The sequence below is a fragment of the Mus caroli genome, chromosome 1 (genome assembly GCF_900094665.2).
Source record: "Mus caroli chromosome 1, CAROLI_EIJ_v1.1, whole genome shotgun sequence".
Classification (NCBI taxonomy): Eukaryota; Metazoa; Chordata; class Mammalia; order Rodentia; family Muridae; genus Mus; species Mus caroli.
The window spans coordinates 151,778,409-151,800,409 of NC_034570.1; the positions used below are offsets into that span (position 1 = coordinate 151,778,409).

At 43.1% G+C, this 22,001-nt stretch overlaps 1 protein-coding gene and 1 pseudogene across 1 annotated transcript in view; both read left to right on the forward strand.

The window, feature by feature from the left end:
* Positions 1–144: 144 nt before the first annotated feature.
* Positions 145–1,505, forward strand: LOC110304790 (annotated as a pseudogene).
* Positions 1,506–5,397: 3,892 nt separating this feature from the next.
* Slc9c2 (solute carrier family 9 member C2 (putative)) overlaps positions 5,398–22,001 on the forward strand; it is a 59,217-nt gene continuing 42,613 nt past the window's right edge. The window contains exons 1-5 of the mRNA XM_021177277.2: positions 5,398–5,502; positions 6,894–7,067; positions 9,014–9,114; positions 11,261–11,389; positions 12,601–12,766. Of these exons, the coding sequence (XP_021032936.1) occupies positions 6,932–7,067; positions 9,014–9,114; positions 11,261–11,389; positions 12,601–12,766 (532 nt within the window). The 5' untranslated portion in view covers positions 5,398–5,502; positions 6,894–6,931. The remainder of the gene's footprint in view (positions 5,503–6,893; positions 7,068–9,013; positions 9,115–11,260; positions 11,390–12,600; positions 12,767–22,001) is intronic.

Sequence of the window (22,001 nt, forward strand, 5' to 3'; positions counted from 1 at the left end):
GTAAAAGGGCGCAGGTTCGAATCTCCGGCGCTCCGCGCTGTGGCTCACTGCGGCTCCCCAACGTCCGGTCCGCTCTCGCGAAGGCCCAGCTCCCGGCGCCGCGCCGCCGCCGGCCGCCGGCCGCGCGACCTCCATCCTTGGCCCATGGCCAAGCGGCGTGCGGCTGAGCCGCTCACGTTCCGCGTGCCTTGGAAGCGGCTCCTGCCCAGCGACTTCCCCGAGGAGTCGCCTCTCTGGGTCCCACCGGCTCAGCCCCTCAAGCGCCAGGGGGACGCGGGGACCAGGGCGGAGCCTGCGTCCTCGCTCCACAAGCGACGCGGCGGCGGGGACCGCATACAGGAGCTGCAGGGCTGCAACCTGGAGCCCGACGGCCACCTCCTGGCGAGCAGGAGGAACACCGGGTCAGCCCGACCGCGGGCGGTAGAGAGCGCAAGTAGCAGCAGACCGGGTGCACAGCCAGAAGGAAGAGTTTGGGCAGTATAATGCATTCCAGTATCGGAGGAGCCCTCTGCCGCCTGTTGATCTGGCAGCTCTTGAAGATGTGAGTGCAAACAGCCTGACAGTTTGAGGACAAGAATGAAGGAGTTGAGATTGACATGGAGTACTGACAGAAGGTTCTGAAGAAATGGGATCACTGAATTTGAGGAGACCTAAAGAAAAAGTTCTTTTCCATACTTGACATGATCCTTTTTTCAAACCTGAAAAATGAGGAAGGGGTTTGGGATAAATAACTAATGGCTGCTGAATCTCCTAATGGAGAGCTGTCCAGGGTGTGGTGCAGCTGCAGGCAAAATACTTTGTTGTCTGCATTTTTAATGAAAAAAAGTTTTGTTCACGCTCTTGACTTTGAAGATGCTTATGTTGGAAAAGGAGGTTTTGACAGTTTCAGAGGAAGCACTCAGGTCTTCCGAACTTGTTCTGTCAGATGTTTCCTATTTGTGGTGCATGGAATGAATACGTTTATACAGCTGAGACTAAAAAATTCTTGCTAGTACATCTTATTGGATCCCCTTGGTTGAACAAATAGGAGACGAGTATCGATGCAAAATTAAAATGTGAGATTGTTTCTGAAAGCTAACCTTGTTTTAAAAGAGTGTAAATTTAAACTAGTGAGAACTTCCATTTGGGTAGCTTGTTTTACCTTTTGCTATTTGCTGTTTATTAAAACAGTACAGGCAATGAATCTAGCCAAACAACGGATAGAGAACAGTAGGAAGCAGATGCCTGACCCTCCTCCTTTTTCTGAGGTGAAAGAAATGATCTGGTCAGCTTACTGATTTTGTTTTGAGGACATTTTAAAAATTACTTTAGACCTGTAGTTCTCAACACTGATAGCACTTTAACCATTTCTGCTCCAGCCCTGGTCCTAGAGAGATGTCATTCAATTATTTGAAGGTGACTTCACACAAAGGGTTTTTTGTTTTGTTTTGCACCAATTCTGTACTCCTGTATTGTGCAGATGGGGCCAGAACCACTAGACTAGCAGCTTTTCCAGTTTAAGGAGATCAGTAGTGTGAGCTGAAGCAATGCCTCTTCATTAGTTTTGTCTGTATCTTGTGATGTTATTTGATTGGTCATTCCTAAGTTATTGTGTTACAGTTTTGTTTTTAATAAAGTACACTTTTTATGTTTGGAGAAAAAAGCATTGTAAACGGCTCACAGTTACTCTAGTGTTCATCTAATATGCAGTAGGTTATGTTGTACAGGCAAGCCTAACCTCCCATTTCAGACACTCCTCCTCTTACTGTGTGGTCCCATCATTTGTAATGTAGCAATGCGAGTTTCTGGTCTCTCTTGAATCCAGGGAGCCCATGACTATAGTTGACAATGGTTCCATGTCTTTTCCAATGCTAGGTTGATTTGGCTTCTGCCTCAGTCTCTTAAGATACTGCCCTAGAAGCCAGTCTGTGGGGAGACAAATAAGGAAAGGAACTGAGGCTCGAGCCTGCAGCTCTGACTGTGCTCTGTTCATCCAGCCATTGCCCAGATCATGAAGGAGACATCTTGGAAATGGATTCTCCAATCAAGCCCCTGTTAGAAGCTATGTGGAGTGGAGACACACTTTCTCTGCCAAGTCCTACCAAAATCATGAACTTCTGAGATAAATTTTTTGTTTTAAGCAGCACAGTTTTGTATTTATTTTTACACAAAAAATATAACATATGCATGTTAGAACTCAGAAACATGAAGTGGCACAACAGAGCTCAGAATATGTGGCTTTGTTCTGTAACTGGCTGGTGGGTCAAAGCTGTGAGGGTCTAGCGGGGAATATGAGTAACATGGCTGCCAGCCTCAGGTACAGCCGAGCAGAAGTCTTTCATTTCAGATCCTCTAAGAGGTTACTAGTGGCAAAATGAGAGCCCAGGCTGGCCTCGAACTCGTGATCCTCCTGCCTCTGCCTCCTTCAGCAAATCCTACCGGCGTGTGCCACCACTATCGGCCTGGAAAGAGAGGTCCATTGGACACACAAACTTTATATGCCCCAGTACAGGGGAACGCCAGGGCCAAAAAAAAAAAAAATGGGAATGGGNGGGTAGGGAAGTGGGGGGGAGGGTATGGGGGACTTTTGGGATAGCATTGGAAATGTAATTGAGGAAAATATGTAATAAAAAAATATTGAAAAAAAAAAGAGGTTACTAGTGGGAGGACAGAAGTGTCCCTGCAAGCTAGAGAGAAAGGCTCTTTCTTGTTAGGTGGTCCCAGGAAGTATTCCATAATGTTTAAGTAATAAACCCAGTGATTCAGTGATTATGCTCCAGCTTTGCCCCAGTGTTGCCTAGCCTTTCCTGAGCTGTGAAAGGAAGAAAGGAGCTGAGCTGGAGAAGGGAACACAACAGCTTTCAAGTAAAAATGGAAAGAAACATAAATGTGCCACTAGTTAGAAATTGAAGTATCTCTTCATTTCCCAGCCTTTGTAGATGACACAAGTTATTATTAATCAAGAAATGACTTCCGGGAAAAGATAAAACCAGGAACAGACCATGGGAGTATCTGTTAGGAAATCAGAAACATTTAAAATGGCGCTCATTGAAGAAGCCCTGGGACTTTCAGATATTTGGGTATTTTTCATGTGGCTGGATCGATGGTTTCTGCGTGTTCTAGGGAGGCCATCACTGTTGCACCCTGATGCAACACAACTGCCACATCTCCTTTTCCCAGAATAAGGAACGGTTTGATACACCTTTCTTAGGTCTAATGTCCACTCTTGACCAAATCAGCATACTGGGAGATGGCCAATTACGAAGAACTCACCTGCCTTACATGCCTGTCTCAGTCACATAGTATAGTCTACCATCAGAAGACAGGATTTGGGCAAAGCACACATCGGCCTCTCAGTTCCCTGAGGCTATCAATAGTTCCTTCTCCTGGCTTTGCTCAAAATAGTGAAGCAAATCCATTATGGCTTTAACAGAAGATCTCCACAGGAGAGGTTGTAATGAAGACTAGCCTGGCCATCCCTGCACTTCAGTTAGGCACTGCCTCTGGCTTTCAGTACCGCATCTAAGCCAGAACTGAGTATAAATTTTGTCCAGGTTTTCTGAGGTATGTGGACTTGGAGAACCTGAATCTTGAAACTTAAAACTACAAGAGTTGTACTCACAAGGTTTGGTGGCACCAAGAAAGGACAACAGTGGGACAGGAGCAGAACACAGCAGGGAAAAGTGATGGAAGGCAGTGGCGTGAAGTCAATGTGACAACTGGGAGTCGAATGCGAAAGCACAGGTCAAAGAAAGCCTTGTGAGCTAGGTCTCATGGGAGGTAAACTGAGGCAGCAGAGTGAACGTTCTCTCTGGTTTAAAAGAACTGCACATCTATACAAATGAAGGCGTGGACTGGATTTCAGAGGCATATATATAATTGTTGATTGAAATTCAGTCTCTAGGACCTGAGACATGCTTTGGAGTTTAACACATACACGATGCAGAAGATGACAGAGTCCATCAGCTTCTTGCTGTGATGTTCTCCTCTGTGCTCTATGGCAGTACACTACAAATTGGTGATTCGTGTTCACTGAAGAAACTGTATTTGTTTCTAGTAATTAGACTGGAGCCCCTGTCCCCAGTCACATGCTAGGCATCAAGAATTAATTGATGACTATGTCCTGAGGAGAAGTGGGTGACATTCTACCTTCAAGCAAAGAACTAAAATTCCATAGTGAGCTGAATGGAGGAAAATGATAACTTTAAGTATTGAAAGGGACTAAGAATGAGAATGAGAATACGAATAAGGGATAGCTCACCGGTTAAGTGCACTGACTGGTCTTCCGAAGGTCCTGAGTTCAAATCTCAGCAAGTACATGGTGGCTCACAACCATCTCATAATGAGATCTGACACCCTCATCTGGAGTGTCTGAAGATAGCTATAATGTGCTTACATATAATAAATAAATAAAATCTTTAAAAAATAAAATCTTAAAAATAAGAATAAATAAGAGGAAGAAGAAATGGAAAATCAGGAACCAGGAAAGAAGTCTAAAGGGTAATGAGTGGGTGTACTGGCTGGTTTTGTGTGTTAACTTGACACAAACTGGAGTTATCACAGAGGAAGGAGCCTCCCTTGAGGAAATGCTGCATGAGACCCAGATGTAAGGCATTTTCTCAATTAGTGATCAAGGGTGTGTGTGTGGAGGCATTGTGGGTGGTGCCATCCCTGGGCTGGTGTCTTGGGTTCTACAATAAAGCAAGCTGAGCAAGCCAGGGGAAGCAAGCCAGCAAATAACATCCCTCCATGGCCTCTGTATCAGCTCCTGCTTCCCGACCTGCTTGAGTTCAAGTTCTGACTTCCTTTGGTGATGAACAGGAGTGTGGAAGTGTAAGCTGAATAAACCCTTTCCTCCCCAACTTGTTTCTTGGTCATGATATTTGTGCAGGAATAGAAACCTTGACTAAGAGGGTGGGTAAGACACAGAACTTGAAAGCAAAAGGAAGGGGTGTGGAAGGCTGGTGGAAGGCACAAATGTGAGCAACTATCATAATATACATATGTAAGATGTTACAGTGAAACGTATTATTTTGTATGCCAACTAAAACTTAATTAAAAAAAAAAAGATTCAGTGTTAAGGGAGTTAGGGCTGAACTGGATAGAACTGGCACAAGAAAGACATCATGAAAGGCTTTTACAACCGCAAGGGTTCTGTCTATGTGGATAATCTTTGACCCTTTATGTGTTACATCAGGCAAAGGAAATCAGTTAAAAACAGTTGTAGGCGAAGGCAGAGTGTGGCCATTAAGAAGTGCATGTTTCTCTATAGCTCAATAACTTCTCTTGGATTGGAGGTGAGAATAATGAGTGCAGCCAATCAGAACAAAAGCAGGTCGGCAAGAAACCAATGGGAACAGCTTTTGCTTTGGTATCAGTTGGTGGTCCTGACCCTGGCGAACAGCACAACTCAGCGCAACTGAGCCCTGTTCTTTGGGATTTTGAAAGGCTGCGTTTTGATTTCAACTCTGAGCCAGTTTAGGCTTGGAAGAACACACCTCTGGGGAAGAACTTGGTCTTAAGGTCATTAACATGGGAACTAGGGCTTGGAGATAAGGACCGGAAGAGCTACTTGAGGGGTGGGGAGTGACTTGAAGATGTAATGGCTACCTCCTTCTTTATATTAGAATCTTTGCGACCGGTAGCAAAGAAGTATAAAGCAGGGGGCAAAGGATAAAGTCTGTTCCCGAGGCTATCTCAGACTTCAGGAAGTCTTAGGTTAAGGCTAGCTATAAGGAAAAGCGAAAATAACTCAAGTCCTTCCCAGGACCATCCCATACATTTATGTAGGCTACGCCTCACACAGGACACCAATTCAGTGGGGCTTCAGGAACGGAAGTCCAGCCTGTTGTTATGACAAGCCACGTGCCTGTTGCCAGGCTTCATGGCCCCAGGAAGAGGTACTTTTTCCTAATTCAGTCAAAGACATCACACGATCAAACCTCAAATCTTTTCAAGTCTTAAATATATATATATATATGGTTTACCCCGTCCTCACTCCAAACTGATATGATGCAATTTTCCTCAGTCTCTGAGAGAGAGAAAATAAATGAGTTTTGAAGCCGGGGTAATGGAGTGGAATCCCAGAGGGATTTGCACTTGTGGGAACTGAGGAGTGTGATGTTTGTCTTTGCTTCTTTCCTCTTAAAGATTCCACTCCACCCGCAGTGTATGATGCGCTTGTCTTGTGCCCCAGACTGTGTTTACAACCTGAATGGAAATCAAATTCTCAGGCTGGAGAGATGATGGCTCAGCGGTTAAGAGCACTGACTGTTCTTCTGAAGGTCCTGAGTTCAAATCCCAGCAACCACATGGTGGCTCACAACCATCCATAATGAGATCTGACGCCCCCTTCTGGTGTGTCTAAAAACAGCAACAGTGCCGGGCAGTGGTGGCATATGCCTTTAATCCCAGCACTTGGGAGGCAGAGGCAGGCAGATTTCTGAGTTCGAGACCAGCCTGCCTGGTTTACAGAGTGAGTTCCAGGACAGCCAGGGCTATACAGAGAAACCCTGTCTCAAAAAACAAAATCAAACAAATGAAAGAGAGAGAGAAAGAAAGAAAAGAAAAGAAAAGAAGAAAAGAAAAGAAAAGAAAAGAAAAAAAAAGAAAGTCAAAATTTCAGTCTTAGCCTTTGATCAGACACACACATGATCAGATCATCTCACCACAAGAGCAATACAATCACTGTCCACTCCTTCCTGTGTGTAGGTAGCACCATGAGGATAAGACACCAACATAAGTGTCCCTGTAAATATTCCTGGAGCATGAGGGAGAAGGAGAGGCATTGATGTGCTCAGAGTTGAGCGTGCTACCCACCTTAGATAGGTGGGGTGTAGATGAACCGGATCCCTGCAGGTCTCATGGTCTTTTTTTTCTTTTCTTTTTTTCCTTGTTCTTCCATGTCACAACAGAATAGTCTGCCATAGTGCAAGGCAGCCCTGGAAAAGCAATGTCAAACAACAGTTTTTCTTTTTGGGCAACAAAAAGTGGCAGCAAGCCTGACTTACTCTGTGGGAGGCCAGCGGATTACTTTGTGGTCCAGAAGCACTTCATAATTCTCATATGTGCCACGATTGTTTTGGGAGGTAAGTCGCTAGGCTAGCCTCTCCTCTGTCCTTAGAACCTTTTCTTATTGTAGGAGGTCACAGCGTCATCCAAAGAGTAGCCAGTGGAACCTCAAGATGGGAACGAAGGCCGTCCGCACAGCTTCATTTTTAAGGAGCTCTTGTGCATATACCCATTGCTTTACTCAGTTACACTGGCTGAGCATGAGAGGCTGGCTAGTACATTAAGAAGCACGAGACTGGCTGCCATCATGGAGCTCCTTCAGGGGGGAGGTTGGCAAACAAATAATCATGAGGCAATGTAGTGCTAAGTGTACACAGAGAGAGAATGACTGTTAGGATTCTCCAGTAACTGATGCTGCCTACATGACCAGGCCTACCCTGATCAAACTATCTGAGATAAGGGGAGACAGCTCGTCGAACAGACAAAGAAGACAAACAAACAATCCACAGTTTACGTACTCAATGTCAGTAATCTTGCGAATTATGGCTTCTTTAGCTTTCATCCTTTAATGCCAGCATTTGGGAGTCAGAGGCAGGCAGATCTCTGTTTGAGGCCAGACAGAGCGAGTTCCAAGATACCCAGGGTTATACAGAAACACCCTGCCTCAAAAAACAATTCCATTTTACTATATGTATTGGAATGTTTTTCCTGCATGTATGTCTGTGTACCATGCACATGCAGTGCCCACAGTGCCAGTAGAGGGTATGAGAGTTCCTAGAACTGTGTAGTTATGGCTACTTCTGAGTTGCAACAACTGCCAGTGCTGGGGACTGAACCTGGGTCCTCTGGGAAATCAAGTATGCTCAACCATACTTGGGATGGCTGGAGCTATCCCTCTAGCCGCCATTATGGCTTTTGGTGGGATTTCTCTTTACTCCACCCACTTTGCCTGCCTAGAAAAAAAAATTAAAGAAGGTTTTGTAAATAAAGGCCTCTGGAACATTGATCACAGATTCAGCAGGTGTACCGAATGGTATTCATAGAGATAAAGTAGCCCAGTCAATGACATTCCTATGATGAGAGTTTCTAGGTCTCTGGAAAAGAAAATTTACTTGGGAAGAACTCAAGCTGGTCTCAAAACTTTTCTGGACTCAGGAAAACTACCAAGGACTAAATATTGAAACGAATGCACGTAAAGAGTATCTTCATCTTAATATTCATCAGGGAGTGGAACTGCTTTGTCTGGGGACTTTTAACACTCAGTAATGATGTTGGTTCCTGTCAGTACCCACAGCAATCGGATGACCATGAGCTTTGATAACTCTAGATACACCCAGAGGGTGTAAAGAAATGTGGCCAAGGGCATTGCAGAAATAGTGTGAAAAACCTTCTCATCACCCAGACTTAAGCATAAGAAATATTCAATAATTCTTTACTGATTTGGTTCAAGCTCAGTCTGAGAGGCAGGAAGTACTGAATCTAGGCTGTCAGTGAGTCTTACTTTCTGTCATCGGTAGATGCTGGTAGAGTGATTCTAATATGTTCCTGGGTGCATAACTGTGAGGCGGGTGAAGCCTCAGTATTGTCCATAGACTTCTGTGAGGGATGCCCATCATATATGTACCTTATACTTCACAAACTGCATCTGTGGGCCAGTGAGCTTCAGGAAGTGAAAGCACACGACACACAAGCCTGTCCCAGAGCCCACATAAGGCATGTAGAGTCCTTGAATTTCTACACACAGACACACATCCAAATACATTTGTAATAGATAGTATTAACTCTTCACACACACTATGACTCAGAAAAAGTTGAAAATTAAATAACCAGGCTGAATGTTAATGACATTCTTTTGAAAATGTAAATAAACATCTCTTTCAGTAAGATAGATGCACACACACACAAACACACACACATACATATGTAATGGGTTACAGTATAGGTTGACACAGGTATACAATGTATACTGATTGAATAGGGGAATTACTATTTTGAAACTATAAATTATATTTTTATTTTTTAGGGTTTTCAAGGATGGTTTTAAAGAATTCTGAGGTCTTTGTCTTGATGATTCTCTCTGTGTCGGGATTTGTGACAGGGCGACTGGCTTACCATTTTGTTGAGGTATTGTATACATAATACATTAGAGAGTAAGTCAAAGGTCAAACACCTCAAAGGAGGTCCAATCCCAATATGCAAGTTTTTCTTTTTCTTTAGTCCTGGGGATCAAACTCAGGACCACACACATGCTGGGCAGAAGGACTCTATCAATTACAATCATCCCCAACCCTATGGAATTAAAAACATGTGAACAGATGTTAAAACAATTTCATACAGTGCTGAGCAATTTTGCAAAGAAAGACACGTAAGTTAGGAAAGCTTCAAATGTCTTGGAAGTGAGACAGGTCATGTGCACTGGCAGCTTCCTTGTCATTCTTCTCTAACCCTTACCCTTTCTGTCTTGTGACTCCATCTGAGCTCCTGTTCCTTTCCTTTGTGGATGTTCACTTTAAACATCTAGAGGCTTGATACAAAAGGCAGCACCTCTTTCCTCTTAAGATTTCTTTTATGTGTACGGGGTGTTTTGCCTTCATGTCTGTAGGTGCATTGCGTGCATACCTAGTACCCGTGAAAGCCCAAAGAGAGTGCCAGGTCCCCTGAAACTGAGGTTACAGACTCCAGTTAACACACAGTTAGCCTCTGTGCGTGTGTGCAGGGAACTTCACCTGGTCCTCAGTAAGAGCAGCAAGTGATCTAACTACAAGGCAATTTTTCCAGCCCCCATAGCAGTTATTTTCATGGTAAAGCATGTTTTCCTCTCTCTTCTCTCAGATTAAATATGATACATCTACCACATACAACATAGCCACAAGAAAAATACTCCTTCATTGTCTCAACTTATTAATGCCTGGTCTTAACAGCAATGCAATGTGCATTCACAATTTGTCTCCACTCAGTGTTTCAGTTTTTAAAGATGGGAGATAATAGCTATAGATATTTATCTAGGGCTGTGAAAAACCTATCAGTCTCCCCAGGTCTCACCACCCCCACTAGCTAGCATCATTTGAGAGTTTACTGTGTGCCACACATATCTTTAAGTGCTCTGTAGTAATGACTTTACCAACTCAACAATCCTTGAGTTGGACCATTCACTCTTGCAAGGTAATGATAGTGCCCACTTTACAGGTGAGGAACAGAGGCACTGAGAAGTTAAATCCTGCAGTTGTTAGATTGGAATGGTCTAGAAAACACTTTCAGAGGAGAATAATTACAGCACTTCACACCACTGCATTTTCTATTACTTTATGTACACCGTTCACCATCCATGCTCTATATAGATTATATCACTATCTAAGCATCATATATCTTTACTGACTAACTGGGGTTTTTTTTTTTTAATTTAAGCATATCTCTGCAAATCTACAATTACCTGGGCAAGAATATTTAATAGACATATTAAACTAAATATCTAATAGCCTAATTAAAATACTTTTCTGTGGATTGGATAACATTGTCTCAGGTGACACCAACGGTAAGGGATATAATTTCTACAAATGCCAATTATAGGTTATAATAATATATGTACATAATATATATGCAATGTTCATGTCAAATAACATATCAGAGAAGATCAGTTTGAAAGGAGGAAAGAATAGAAAAGAAGGGGCTGGAGAGATGGCTCAGTGGTTAAGAGCACTTGCTGCTCTTGCAGAGGGACTAGGTTCAGTTCCCAACATGGTGACTCTCAACCCTTTGTAATTCCAGTTCTAGGGGGGATCTGACACTTTCCCCTGGCCTCCTGGGGGGTACTGAAGGCATGTAGTGCATATGTACAGATGCAGCCATAACATTGGTACCTATAAAACTAAAGGAAAAGTTCTTCAAAAGGAGAGAAGATGTATTTGGGCTCCTGGTTTCATACTTTCCGGTCCTTGGTTGGTCAGCTCCACGGCTGTGGTTTGTGGGGAGATGGAGCATCATCACCATGGTGGAGGATGGGGCAGAGCAAGGCTGCTCACCTCATGACAGAGAGAGTTAGAAAGAAATGGGTCAGGACAAGATACGCACTAGAATACCACCTTAATGACCTTCCATTCAGCACCCATACCGGAAAAGCCCAAGGCCAGTATTTGCATTCTCATGATCCAAGCATCTCTCAACAGCGCCACCTGCTGGAAGCAAGCCCTCAAACAAACCTTTTCAGGGCGGGGCCCACGCTTCAAAACCACCGCAGTAACAGACTAATTTTTCCTTGCATTTGTTACTTTAGGTGCACCAAATTGTCTACCCTCTTCTAAAAACACCAAGCTTTTCACTGTATTGTTATTTTTTACCTTTAATTGTATTTATGGCTGCTTTGGATGTGGACTTTTATATAGTCAAGAACGTGTTCTGGCAGGTAAGAAAACATTTTAAAACAGCCAACCATTTCTGCTCTGTAGAACTACTAATTTGAAAGAGTTGCAGGGTGGGGCAGGGCAGGGCAGGGATGGGACTAATGTTTGCTGAGGCACCCGCCAAGTTTAAGATCCAAGTAAATGGCATCTCAGTTTTGCCTGTGAGCCACTGAGGCAGAGTTTACCGAGGGTCGGGAAACACTTGGGTCTGGGTTCTGGTCCTAACCCAGTTTCATCTTGACTGTGTCTTCTTTTCGTTGACGGGATGGTTGTTAATTACCTTTTCTCTTTTTCCTTAATTACACTTGTTGCACTATTTTATTTCTGTTTTCAGAGAACGTTTCCCCCCATTTTTGGTTTAACTGTTCTTTCTAGCATCTTGAATTAAAATCAATTGAATTGTAGCGTTTTAATGGTACTTTGCCTACGCAGGGTGTAATTTTCACCCCCTTTACCTGACCTCATGTTTTATCTTTTAGTGTTTTAATTATTACTGAATTCTAATTTTTAAAAAGCTTTTTGGGGGCGGGGACACATTCATTCTTTTGTAGTTATGTAGCCTTGGCTGACCCTGACCTTGATATGTAGACCAGTTGACCTTGAATATACAAGGTTCTGCCTGTTGGGGTAAGGCATGAGCCACCATGCCTGCAGAGTACAGGTAGTGGTGCAGTAACTAGAGACAGGCAAGTAACCTGTGGAATGCTGATTTAGAGACCTTTGGGTGCTTTGTATCCATAAACCTTGTACAATTCTATGTCACATTAAAAATGATAAAGTAATGGCGAGAGCATGACCCAGTCGGTAAGAGACTGGCTGCTCTTCCCGAGAACCTGGATTTGGTTCTCAGCACCCACACGACAGCTCACAACCATCTGTAACTTCAGTTTCAGGGGATCTGATGCCCATTTTTGGTCTTTGTAGGACCCGGTATACAGGTAGTATAAATGCCACAGATATACATACAGGTAGAACGCCTAGTCTGCAACATAAAGAAAAAAAAAAAAAAAACAAAGTTAAAAAGAATAAAATGGTGACTATGACCAACATACATTGTGTATACGTGTGAAATTCTCAATGAGCAAATTTTGAAAAAAATGTTATATTATTAAAAATAACACAGTAAAAGAAATCTGTAATACCAGATATGGGTCTTAACGCAGTCAGGTTCTCTTTGGATAGACGTAACACGGTGTGGTGACTTGGTTCACAGGTCTTGCTCACAGGACTGATTAGTTTTGGCACGGCGTTCGCCATCATTTCCTACGTGGTTCTGAAGCTCAACGGGCACTCGTGGGATTTCCAGTGCTGCATGCTCTTCAGCATCACTCTGTGCATCATAGACCCTCTTCACTCGGTGAACACGCTCAAGACGATCGGTACGCCAGGCCCCTCCCCTCGCTTTGAAGATGGGAGGCTATGCCATTTCCTCTGGGTTAGACTCTCCTTGCCTGGTTTGCGGATTCAGCAGAGTAGGGCTGAGTGCTTTATTTTCTCAAGGAGTATCAGACTCTGAGTACGCTGGTATCGAACCCTGTCCCTCAGAGGTCATGTGGGGTGGGGGAGGCATCCTAGGACTTTACATCCAGATTAAAAACCATTAAAAAAAACCAATTTCCCTTAAAACAAAAATTATAACTGTACTACCTTAGGAATAGCAATAACAGTAATAGTGATGATAAGAATAGCTCAACTGTATATTTTCAATTAATATTGTTTTAAGACCCCAAGGTAAAAAAATTAGCCAGGTCCAGGTTTTTAATAATGATGATGATGATGACGACGATGTCAGTTAATATGATCATTTTGGGTCCCCCCCCCCCCAGTGTTTATATTAAACAGCCACACTTATTTTATTCTTGAGACAGGGTTTCCCTATGTAGCTTTGGCTTACCTGAAGTTCACCATATAGACCAGGCTAGCCTTGAACTCAGAGAGCTGTCTGTTTTGGCCTTCTGAATGTGGCCTAGCAGTTGCTTTTTAGAATACAGGGTTATGAAATCCTGTCAATTTGTGTTTGTATTAGGCTGCATAGTACACCACCATAGATCATAGCTTCTGAAGTTTGGGGTCCATGCGTCTAAGTGAAAGAAGCCTAGGGGTGGTAGGCACACCACAAACTCATCAAGGCTCACTGTTCTAGAGCAACAGGAGCTCGAGTAGTTACCTTCTGAAGAAACTAAAAAACAAAACCAAAAGCAAAACTGGGCAGAGGACAAAATACAAGACAAAGAGAGTTATCCAATAGTGGACATCAGACAGTGTAGGTCAGTGGGTCTCGAGAGATGGGGAGAGGGAGGAGAGAAGGAGAGAGAGGGAAGGGAGGGAGAGACAGAGACAGACAAAGAGACACACAGAGAGACAGAAACAGAGACAGTCAGACAGACAGACAGACAGGCAGGCAGGCAGGCAGGCAGACAGACAGCATAGCCCTTGCTTTAGCTTCTCATCTGGAGAGTCTTTGGTCCTGAGATGGAGAGAACACTTAAGGTGGAGCCTGGAGGTCTCCTGAGAGTTGAGCAGCTAGCTCCAGGGCAGGAAATCTGAGAGGGGTAGGGATATCCATGTGGAGATGGGGGTAGGGAGGAGGTATGGGATGTGGAAAAGTGGGAGGGTGGACGGGAGCGGGGGAGGGGATAAAATATGGAGTGTAAAAAATAATTTAAAAAAAGAAATGATAAATACTTATGGGGATAGGTTTATTAAATTGATTTATATATTCCATAATTTTTAAAAAGGCCTGTATAGTTAAAAAAAATCCAAAAATACCACTGGGTCCCTGTTGTGTTTGTGGGTTGTTTTGTCTTCTACTGCTGGGCATGGGGTCTGTCCTTAAGTAGGGTTTGCATATCTAGTGAGACTCTCTTGGAGAAAACAAACTTTTTCCCCTTTGAAAATAGTTGGAGATAGTTTTCAAAGGAAAGGTTTGGAGTGAGGGTTCTGTCTACTTCCCCTCTCAGTGCTGGGGTTCCTTTTGGTTTAGACCTGTGGAGGTCCTGTGAATGTTGCCACCGTCTCCGTGAGTCATGGGCATGCTGGCCTTGTGTCTAGAAGGCCTTGTTTCCTTGGTGTCCTCCACCCCCGCTGACTCTTTCTCTCTTCTGCCTCTTCTTCCACAAAGTTCCCTGAGTCTGGAGGATCTGATGGTGACATCCCATTTAGGACTGAGGGCAAAGCGATTTCCAGACAGTCTAATATTGGCTCTGTCACATGGTCATCAATAATCACTCTTTCGAGGGCTTAAATGAAAGAGAACAAGCAGAGCAAAAAGAAATAAGAAATGTACAGTTTGGGGGGGGGGGAGAAGCTAGGAAATGTAATCTTGGAGCCCAGGCTTGTGCTGAAGCAGAGGCCTGATGAGAAAAGAGAGTGGAGGCCTCAGGGTGAGACCCCCATACACACACACACACCGCAGCTAATCCTGCAGTTTGTGAAAATAAAAAGTTAGAGGGATTTTTATGGTCCTAAAAGCAATGAGGAATTAAAAGCTTATGCAAGATGTAATTCAAGGAAGAGGCCAGGCTCTATTCTAACCAGGCAGCTGAAACTTGGCAGTGTTGGCCATGTGTTTCTGACTTTAGAGCCATGAAGGATACATAACTAAATGGGTTCTGGAATTGTCCTCCAAGATTAAGGAAAGCCGGGCTGGTGAGATGGCTCAGTGGGTAAGAGCACCCGACTGCTCTTCCAAAGGTCCAGAGTTCAAATCCCAGCAATCACATGGTGGCTAACAACCATCCGTAAGGAGATCTGGCGCCCCCTTCTGGAGTGTCTGAAGACAGCTACAGTGTACTTACATATAATAAAAAAAAAAAAAAAAAAAAAAAAGATTAAGGAAAGCCATGGAGGATAGGCAAGTGGCAGGGGACTCCCTGCTTGGAGTCCCTGAGAGATCTGTTGTTGGAGTCCCCAAAGTGTAAGAGGTCCCAGAGCTGTGGAATACTTGCCAAGGAGAGCTATATACAGGGAGTGGAACCAACCCAAGAGAGCAAGTGTGCTGCAGTCAGCAGTGGTGGTTCCATCTAAGCCCTTTGACATCGAGGATGGAGCTATAGGTTTCGGAGTTTGCCCTGCCAAGGTTTGGTCTGAATTTGGTCCAGTATTTCCACACTATGCCTCCATTCTGCCCTTTTGGTAATATGTAGTCGGTGTCATTGTGTGTTGGAAGCACATAATTTATGTTTATATTTTATAGGGGGTTACAATTAAGAGATTGTTTTGCATCTCAGCAGAGACCTTGGATGTTGGATATTAAACTGTGTTGAGACTGCAAAAGACTGTGGGGACTTTTGAAGTTGGACTCAAAGCAATTTTAAAAAAAATTTTGAGATGGCCATAGTATATTGGGGCCAGGGTGTGGAATGTGGTGATTTGGATGAGAAACGTCCCCTTAGGCTCATTTATTTGAATATTTGGTCCTCAGTTAGTTGGACAGTTTGGGAAGGATTAGGAGGTGTGGCTTTGTTGCAAAAGGTGTGTCACTGAGGGGAGGGTTTTGAGATTTTAAAAGCCCATGCCTTTCCCAATTATCTCTCTGCCTTGTATTTGAGGGTCAGGTGTAAGCTCTTAGTTACTGCTCCAGCCCCATGCCTGCCTGCCTGCTGCCATGCTCCCTGCCATGATGGTCATGGACTCTAACCCTCTGAAACTGTAAACCCAAGATAAACTCTTTCTTCTATAAATAGCCGTAGCCGTGTTGTCTTATCACAGCAGTAGAACAGTAACGAAGATACAGACTGACTAGAAAGGGGGAAAGGAGAAGGCCAGTTGAACATTAGCATTTATTTTTCTCTGCTTCTTGACTCAGAACAGGAAGCCCCATATAGCCCTGCTATGAATTCCTCATTGTGATGGATAATATCCTCAAACTGTGAACCATATTAACCTTTCTTTCCTTGATTCTCTTCTTTCTTTCTCTTTTTAATATGTGTGTTGGAGTGTGTGAGTATATGCATATGTAGCAAGTGTGTGCAAGTGCCTTAGGAGGCCAAGAGAAGGCTTCAGCAACTCTGAAACTGCAGCTATAGGTAGTTGTGAGCTATCCAATTTGGGTGCTGGGAAGCAAATCCAGAGAGTTACAGACAGTTGTGAGCTTCCATGTGGGTGCATTTTGAACCTGGGTCCTCTGTATGAGTGGTCAATGATCTTAACCACTGAGCCATCTCTCCAGCCTCCTTAAGTTGTTTCTTATCAGGTATTTTCAAACAACAGTGAGAAAAGTTACTGATTAAATTAATTAAAAGTGCTCCATTGTCTGGCTCTGAGCTTACCCTGTTATTCCAAAGAGCCTCATGGAACCCCTAGAGTGTCCTGCTTCCCTGTGAAGGCCTTCAGGGGACACCAGGAAAGGCCAGCTTGGAACTCACCCCTACCAATCCCTTGCCAATTGGGTCCACCTGGGGCACAGGCAGCAGTGGTGAGCTGAGTGCTACCTTCTCACTTCTATTGTCTGGATCATGCCTTCCTGAGAAGTCCTGATAGCACCAGGATCATCCAGCCCATACCGGGGCCAGCCAGATAGCTACAGAACAGTATGAGAACACAAGCCACAAGAGCCAGGCACCACCAGCCCTGGGTATACCAGGCTACAGCAAGCCCTGGGTATACTAACACAGTCAAAGCACGAGAAGATGACCTTCAATCCAAACTTACAAAGATGATAGAGGCCTTTAATTAATACATCCCTCAAAAAAGTACAGGAAAATACAATCAAACAGGTGAAGAAAATAAATAAAATTGTCCAAGAACTGAAAATGGAAATAGAAACAATAAAGAAAACATAAATTGAGGCAATCCTGGACAAGGACAACCTAGGAAAGAGAACAGGAACTACAGATGCAAACACTGTAGTATTCCAACAGAATACAGGAGATGGAAGAATCTCAGACATAGAAGATACCATAGGAATAAGTGATACATTGTTCAAAGAAAATGAAAACTAAAAAGTTCATGGTAGCCGGGCATGGTGGCGCACACCTTTAATCCCATCACTTGGGAGGCAGAGGCAGGCGGATTTCTGAGTTCGAGGCCAGCCTGGTATACAAAGTGAGTTCCAGGACAGCCAAGGCTACACAGAGAAACCCTGTCTCGGAAAAAAAAGAAAAAAGTTCATGGCACAAAGCATCCTGGAAAATTGGAAAACTATGAAAAGGCCAAACCTAAGAATAATAGAAATAGAAGGAGAAAATTCCCAGATCAAAAGCTCAGAAAATATCTTTAACAAAAATCATAGAAAACTCCAATGAAAGGGAGTAACCACACTCAAGAAAACACAAGAAATAGATAAGTCCACACCAGCAAAATCAAAAGAAGAACACACACACACACACACACACATAGTACTACCACCAACATCAGGATAACAGGAACTAACAACCATTGGTCGTGAATATCTCTTATCATCAATGGACTCAATTCCCCCAATAAAAAGACACAGGCTATCCGAGTGGATGTGTAAACAGGATCCATCACTCTGCTGCATACAAGAAACACACCTCAGCAACAAAGCTAGACATTTCCTCAGAGTAAATGGCTGGAAAAAGGTTTTCCAAGCAAGTAAACCCAAGAAATAAGCTGGAGTAGCCATTCTAATACCTAATAAAATAGACTTTCAGCTAAAATTAATCAAAAGCGATTCAGAGGGACACTTCATACTCATCAAAGGAAAAATCCAGCAAGAGGCCATCTCAATCCTGAGCATCTATGCCCCAAATGCAAGGACACCCACATTCATAAAAGAAACATTACTAAAGCTTAAATCACACATTAATAGTGGGAGACTTTGACACCCTACTCTCATCAAATGTGAGGTCACTGAGACAGAAACTGGAGAAATCTCATGCTAGCAAAGTAACAGCACAAAAGCAAAACAACAACAACAAAACCTCTGGAACAAAAAGAAGGAAACACACCCAAGAGGAGTAGATGACAGAAAATAATCAAACTCAGAGCTGGAATCAATAAATTAGAAAAAAAGAGAACAATCAAAGAATCAACAAAAATGAGAGTTGGCTCTTTGAGAAAAATCAACAAGACAGACAAATACTGGGCCAAATGAACTAAAAGGCATACAGACAGCATCCAAATGAACAAAATCAGAAATGAAAAAAGGGACATAACAACAGACCCTGAGGAAATTCAAAGAACCATATGTCTTACTTCAAAAGCCTGTACTCCACAAAATTGGAAAATCTAAATGAAATGGGTGATTTTTCTAGGCAGATATCATGTACCAAAGTTAAATTAAGGTAAGATAAAGTATATAAGTTGTCTCTAAAAAATTAGAAGCAGTCATTAAAGTCTCCCCCCCACAAAAGCTTAGGGCCAGATGGCTTTAGCATGGAATTCTACCAGACTTTCAAAGAAGAGTTAACACCAATTCTCTTCAAACTATTCCACAAAATAGAAACAGAAGGAACACTGCCAAACTCATCCTATGAGGCTACAGTCACCCTGATAGCTAAACTACACCAAAAAAAAAAGTCAACAAAGAAAGAGAATTTCAGACCAGTTTCCCTTATGAATATTGATGCAAAAATACTCAGTGAAACACTCACAAACCCAGCCCAAGAACCCATCAAAGACATCATCCAGTATGATCAAGTAGGCTTCATCCCAGGGATGCAGGAGTGGTCCAATACATGACAATCTACCAATGCAATTCACCACATAAACAAACTGAAAGGAAAAGGAAAGATGAGCAAGCCAGCGGCTCAGGCAGTAAGAGCCTGCCTCCACGGCCTGTGCTTCAGGTCCTGCTTGAGTTCCTGATCTGACTTCCCTCCATGATGGATTGTGATACTGAAATGTAAGCCAGAGGAACCTCTTCTCTCCAAATTGCTTGTAATGGCAATAGAAATCAGATCTGGACAGTAGCTTTAAATCAGCGCGTTTACACATGGCAAACCCTGCAAATTAGACTTTTTCTTTTTCTGTTTTTTTTAAAAAGAAGATCTAGAAACCTAGCCCTAACATATGCCAGACAAGAGCTCTACTTCTTAGCTACATCTCCAGCCCAGATGAGGTCCTTGTTCGTTTTGGGGAGCTGGAGTACTGACATACCATTGGACATGGGGAATACAAGAGGCTCAACTCAAACTTCGAGAAATGCAAACCACAGGGTTAGTGGAGAAACGATTTCTATGCAAAGAAATGGCCAAAGCACTTGAAGACACAACAGTGGGAACTATCCAAAAGTAATGAGAGAAAGAGACTGGGAAAAAACAAACTTTAATAAACTGTGGGACAAACACAGGGGATCCAATACATGAGTCCCTAAAGGTGGTAGACAGAGCAAAGGGGATATACATTTGAATAAATATAAAATTCTAAATTTTGTAAAAACCCCAAGGTTCAAATATCTCGAAAAATTCCCAAGCCCAAGAAAAACAAAGCTATACCACAGCAAATCAAAATAGAATCCTTTAAAATAAACTATCCAGTAAAAACAAACAGACAAACAAACCTCAATAGCCCCCAGAGGAAATGTACAGATATTTACTATATAATGTGAGTACAAGGATTAGAGAAAACTCGTTAGAAACATAAAGATGCCACCCAGAAGGCAGCACAGCAACATTTTTTTTTTTTTTTAGTGCATTAGAAGAAAAAAAAAAAACAACAAAAACCCAAACCTGTTAGGTTAGACTTGTACCTCGGAGTATTTTGAAGTGAAGATGAAATACAGGTTTTCTTAAATACTTGGAAGTTGAATGGCTTTCTCATTTGCCGACATACACCATAGAAAATGCTAAAAGAACCCGCCAGGCAGAAAGACTGTGTCAGGTGGAAGTTTAGATGTGGAATTTGATCTACCAAAGCCTCTGGCAACCGCTAACCTATTTTTGATGTCCGTGTCTGTGGGTTTGTCTGCTCTGGACATCACGTAAGTCAAACCATACAATGCAACAGTCATTCTTTATCCATTGTTAGATCCAAGTTCCTTAGCACGTGCCTGAAACTACACATAATATGGAGTCCTAGACATCCTGCTTTGCCTCATAGCTCCACATCTATGATAAAACTTAATTCATAACATAGCCTCATTAAGAAGATAAAAAGAGTGTCTAATGACAAACAAGAAAAGTATAACAATATGTTCTAATTAGTTACTTAAATCTTATGAGTTGTTTATTTCTGCAGTCTTTCATTTTCTACATTGGGATCGCAGTTGGCCTCAGAGGACTAGACCGATGGAGAGTGGGGTCACAGTTACCACAGGACAGTGTGCGTGGCTTTTGTGACTGGCTTCTTCCACTTATAAGGTTCTCAAGGTCCTTCTTGCTGTAATTAGAGCAGCATTTAGTTCCTTTCTGGGGGCAGGGGAATAGTGTCCTGCTAGACTAGGGGAGCAACCTCCTGCATACATGTACTCATTAGCTGACAAGCACCTACTTGTGAACAACTCTGAACATTCATGAACAAACATCCACGGAATATACTCCCTGGGTTATAGTTTACATCTCTCTCTGTCTCTCTGTCTCTGTCTCTTTCTCCCTTGAGATAGGGTTTCTCTATGTAGTTCTGAGTATTCTGGAACTCACTGTGTAGACCAGGCTGGCCTCACATTCACAGTGATCCTCCTGCCTCTGCTTCCCAGTTCTGGGATTCAAGGCATGCATGCCAGTGTCCGGCTATTTTGCACTTTTCTAAAATGAGCTTCTTCTGGACTCTGCTGTTTCTTCAAGCTAAATGCGGTGTCTTGAGCTTTGTCTCATTCAGAAGCTTTAAAATGTTTATGGCAGGGTGGATAGATGGCTCAGCAGCTAAAGCATTTGTGTAATGTCAATAGTTCTGATCCTGCAGCACCTACTTCAAAGCCAGGTAGACTTGGTGGGTTACCTACAATCCTAGTGTGGTGGCAGCAGAGACAAAGACTCCCTGGAGCCAGCTGACGAGCCAGACGAGCCCAAACAGCGATGCTTTGGGATCAGCGAGAGACCTAAGTGATGGGGAGCGTGACTGAGGAAAGTAGTTAATATCAACCCCATGCCTCCCTCACATGTGTGACTGCATAAAGGCAACCAGACACAGGTATATGCAAGCATAAGGTAAAAGGAAAGGAGCAAACATTTGAGGCAGTGGGTATCAAAAGGTTGGCTTTAGTTGTCATCTCAATGATTGCCTACATAAATGAATTGATAGAGCAAAACTCAGCTAGATGGTGCTGACCCACTATAATAGTTGCCACTGTGGGCGGCACTATTCCCTAGGCAGGGAATCTTGGCCTGTGTAAGTTTAGAGAGAGAGCTGAGTACAAGTAAGTCTGAACTCGTGGATTTCTCTCTGCCTTTGATAGTGTATGTGAAGTGACTAGCTGTTCTAAATGCCTAGTGTCTCAGCATCCCTGCTAGGATGGACTATAACCCGGAACTGTGAACCAAAGAAAACCCTTTTTCTGGTAATTTGCTTTTATCATATAAGTTTTTGGTTTTTGTTTTTGTTTTTTTTTTCATAGCAGCAGAAGTGAAAGCAGGACAGGGCAGTACCAGGGTGCTTCTGTTATATCCTTTGCCACTGAAAAGTCAGAAGGCAGAATAGGAAACTTAAAAAGTGTTAGCTGGCTCCTCCTTCCTCCTCCTCCTTCCTCCTCCTCCTCCTCCTCCTCCTCCTCCT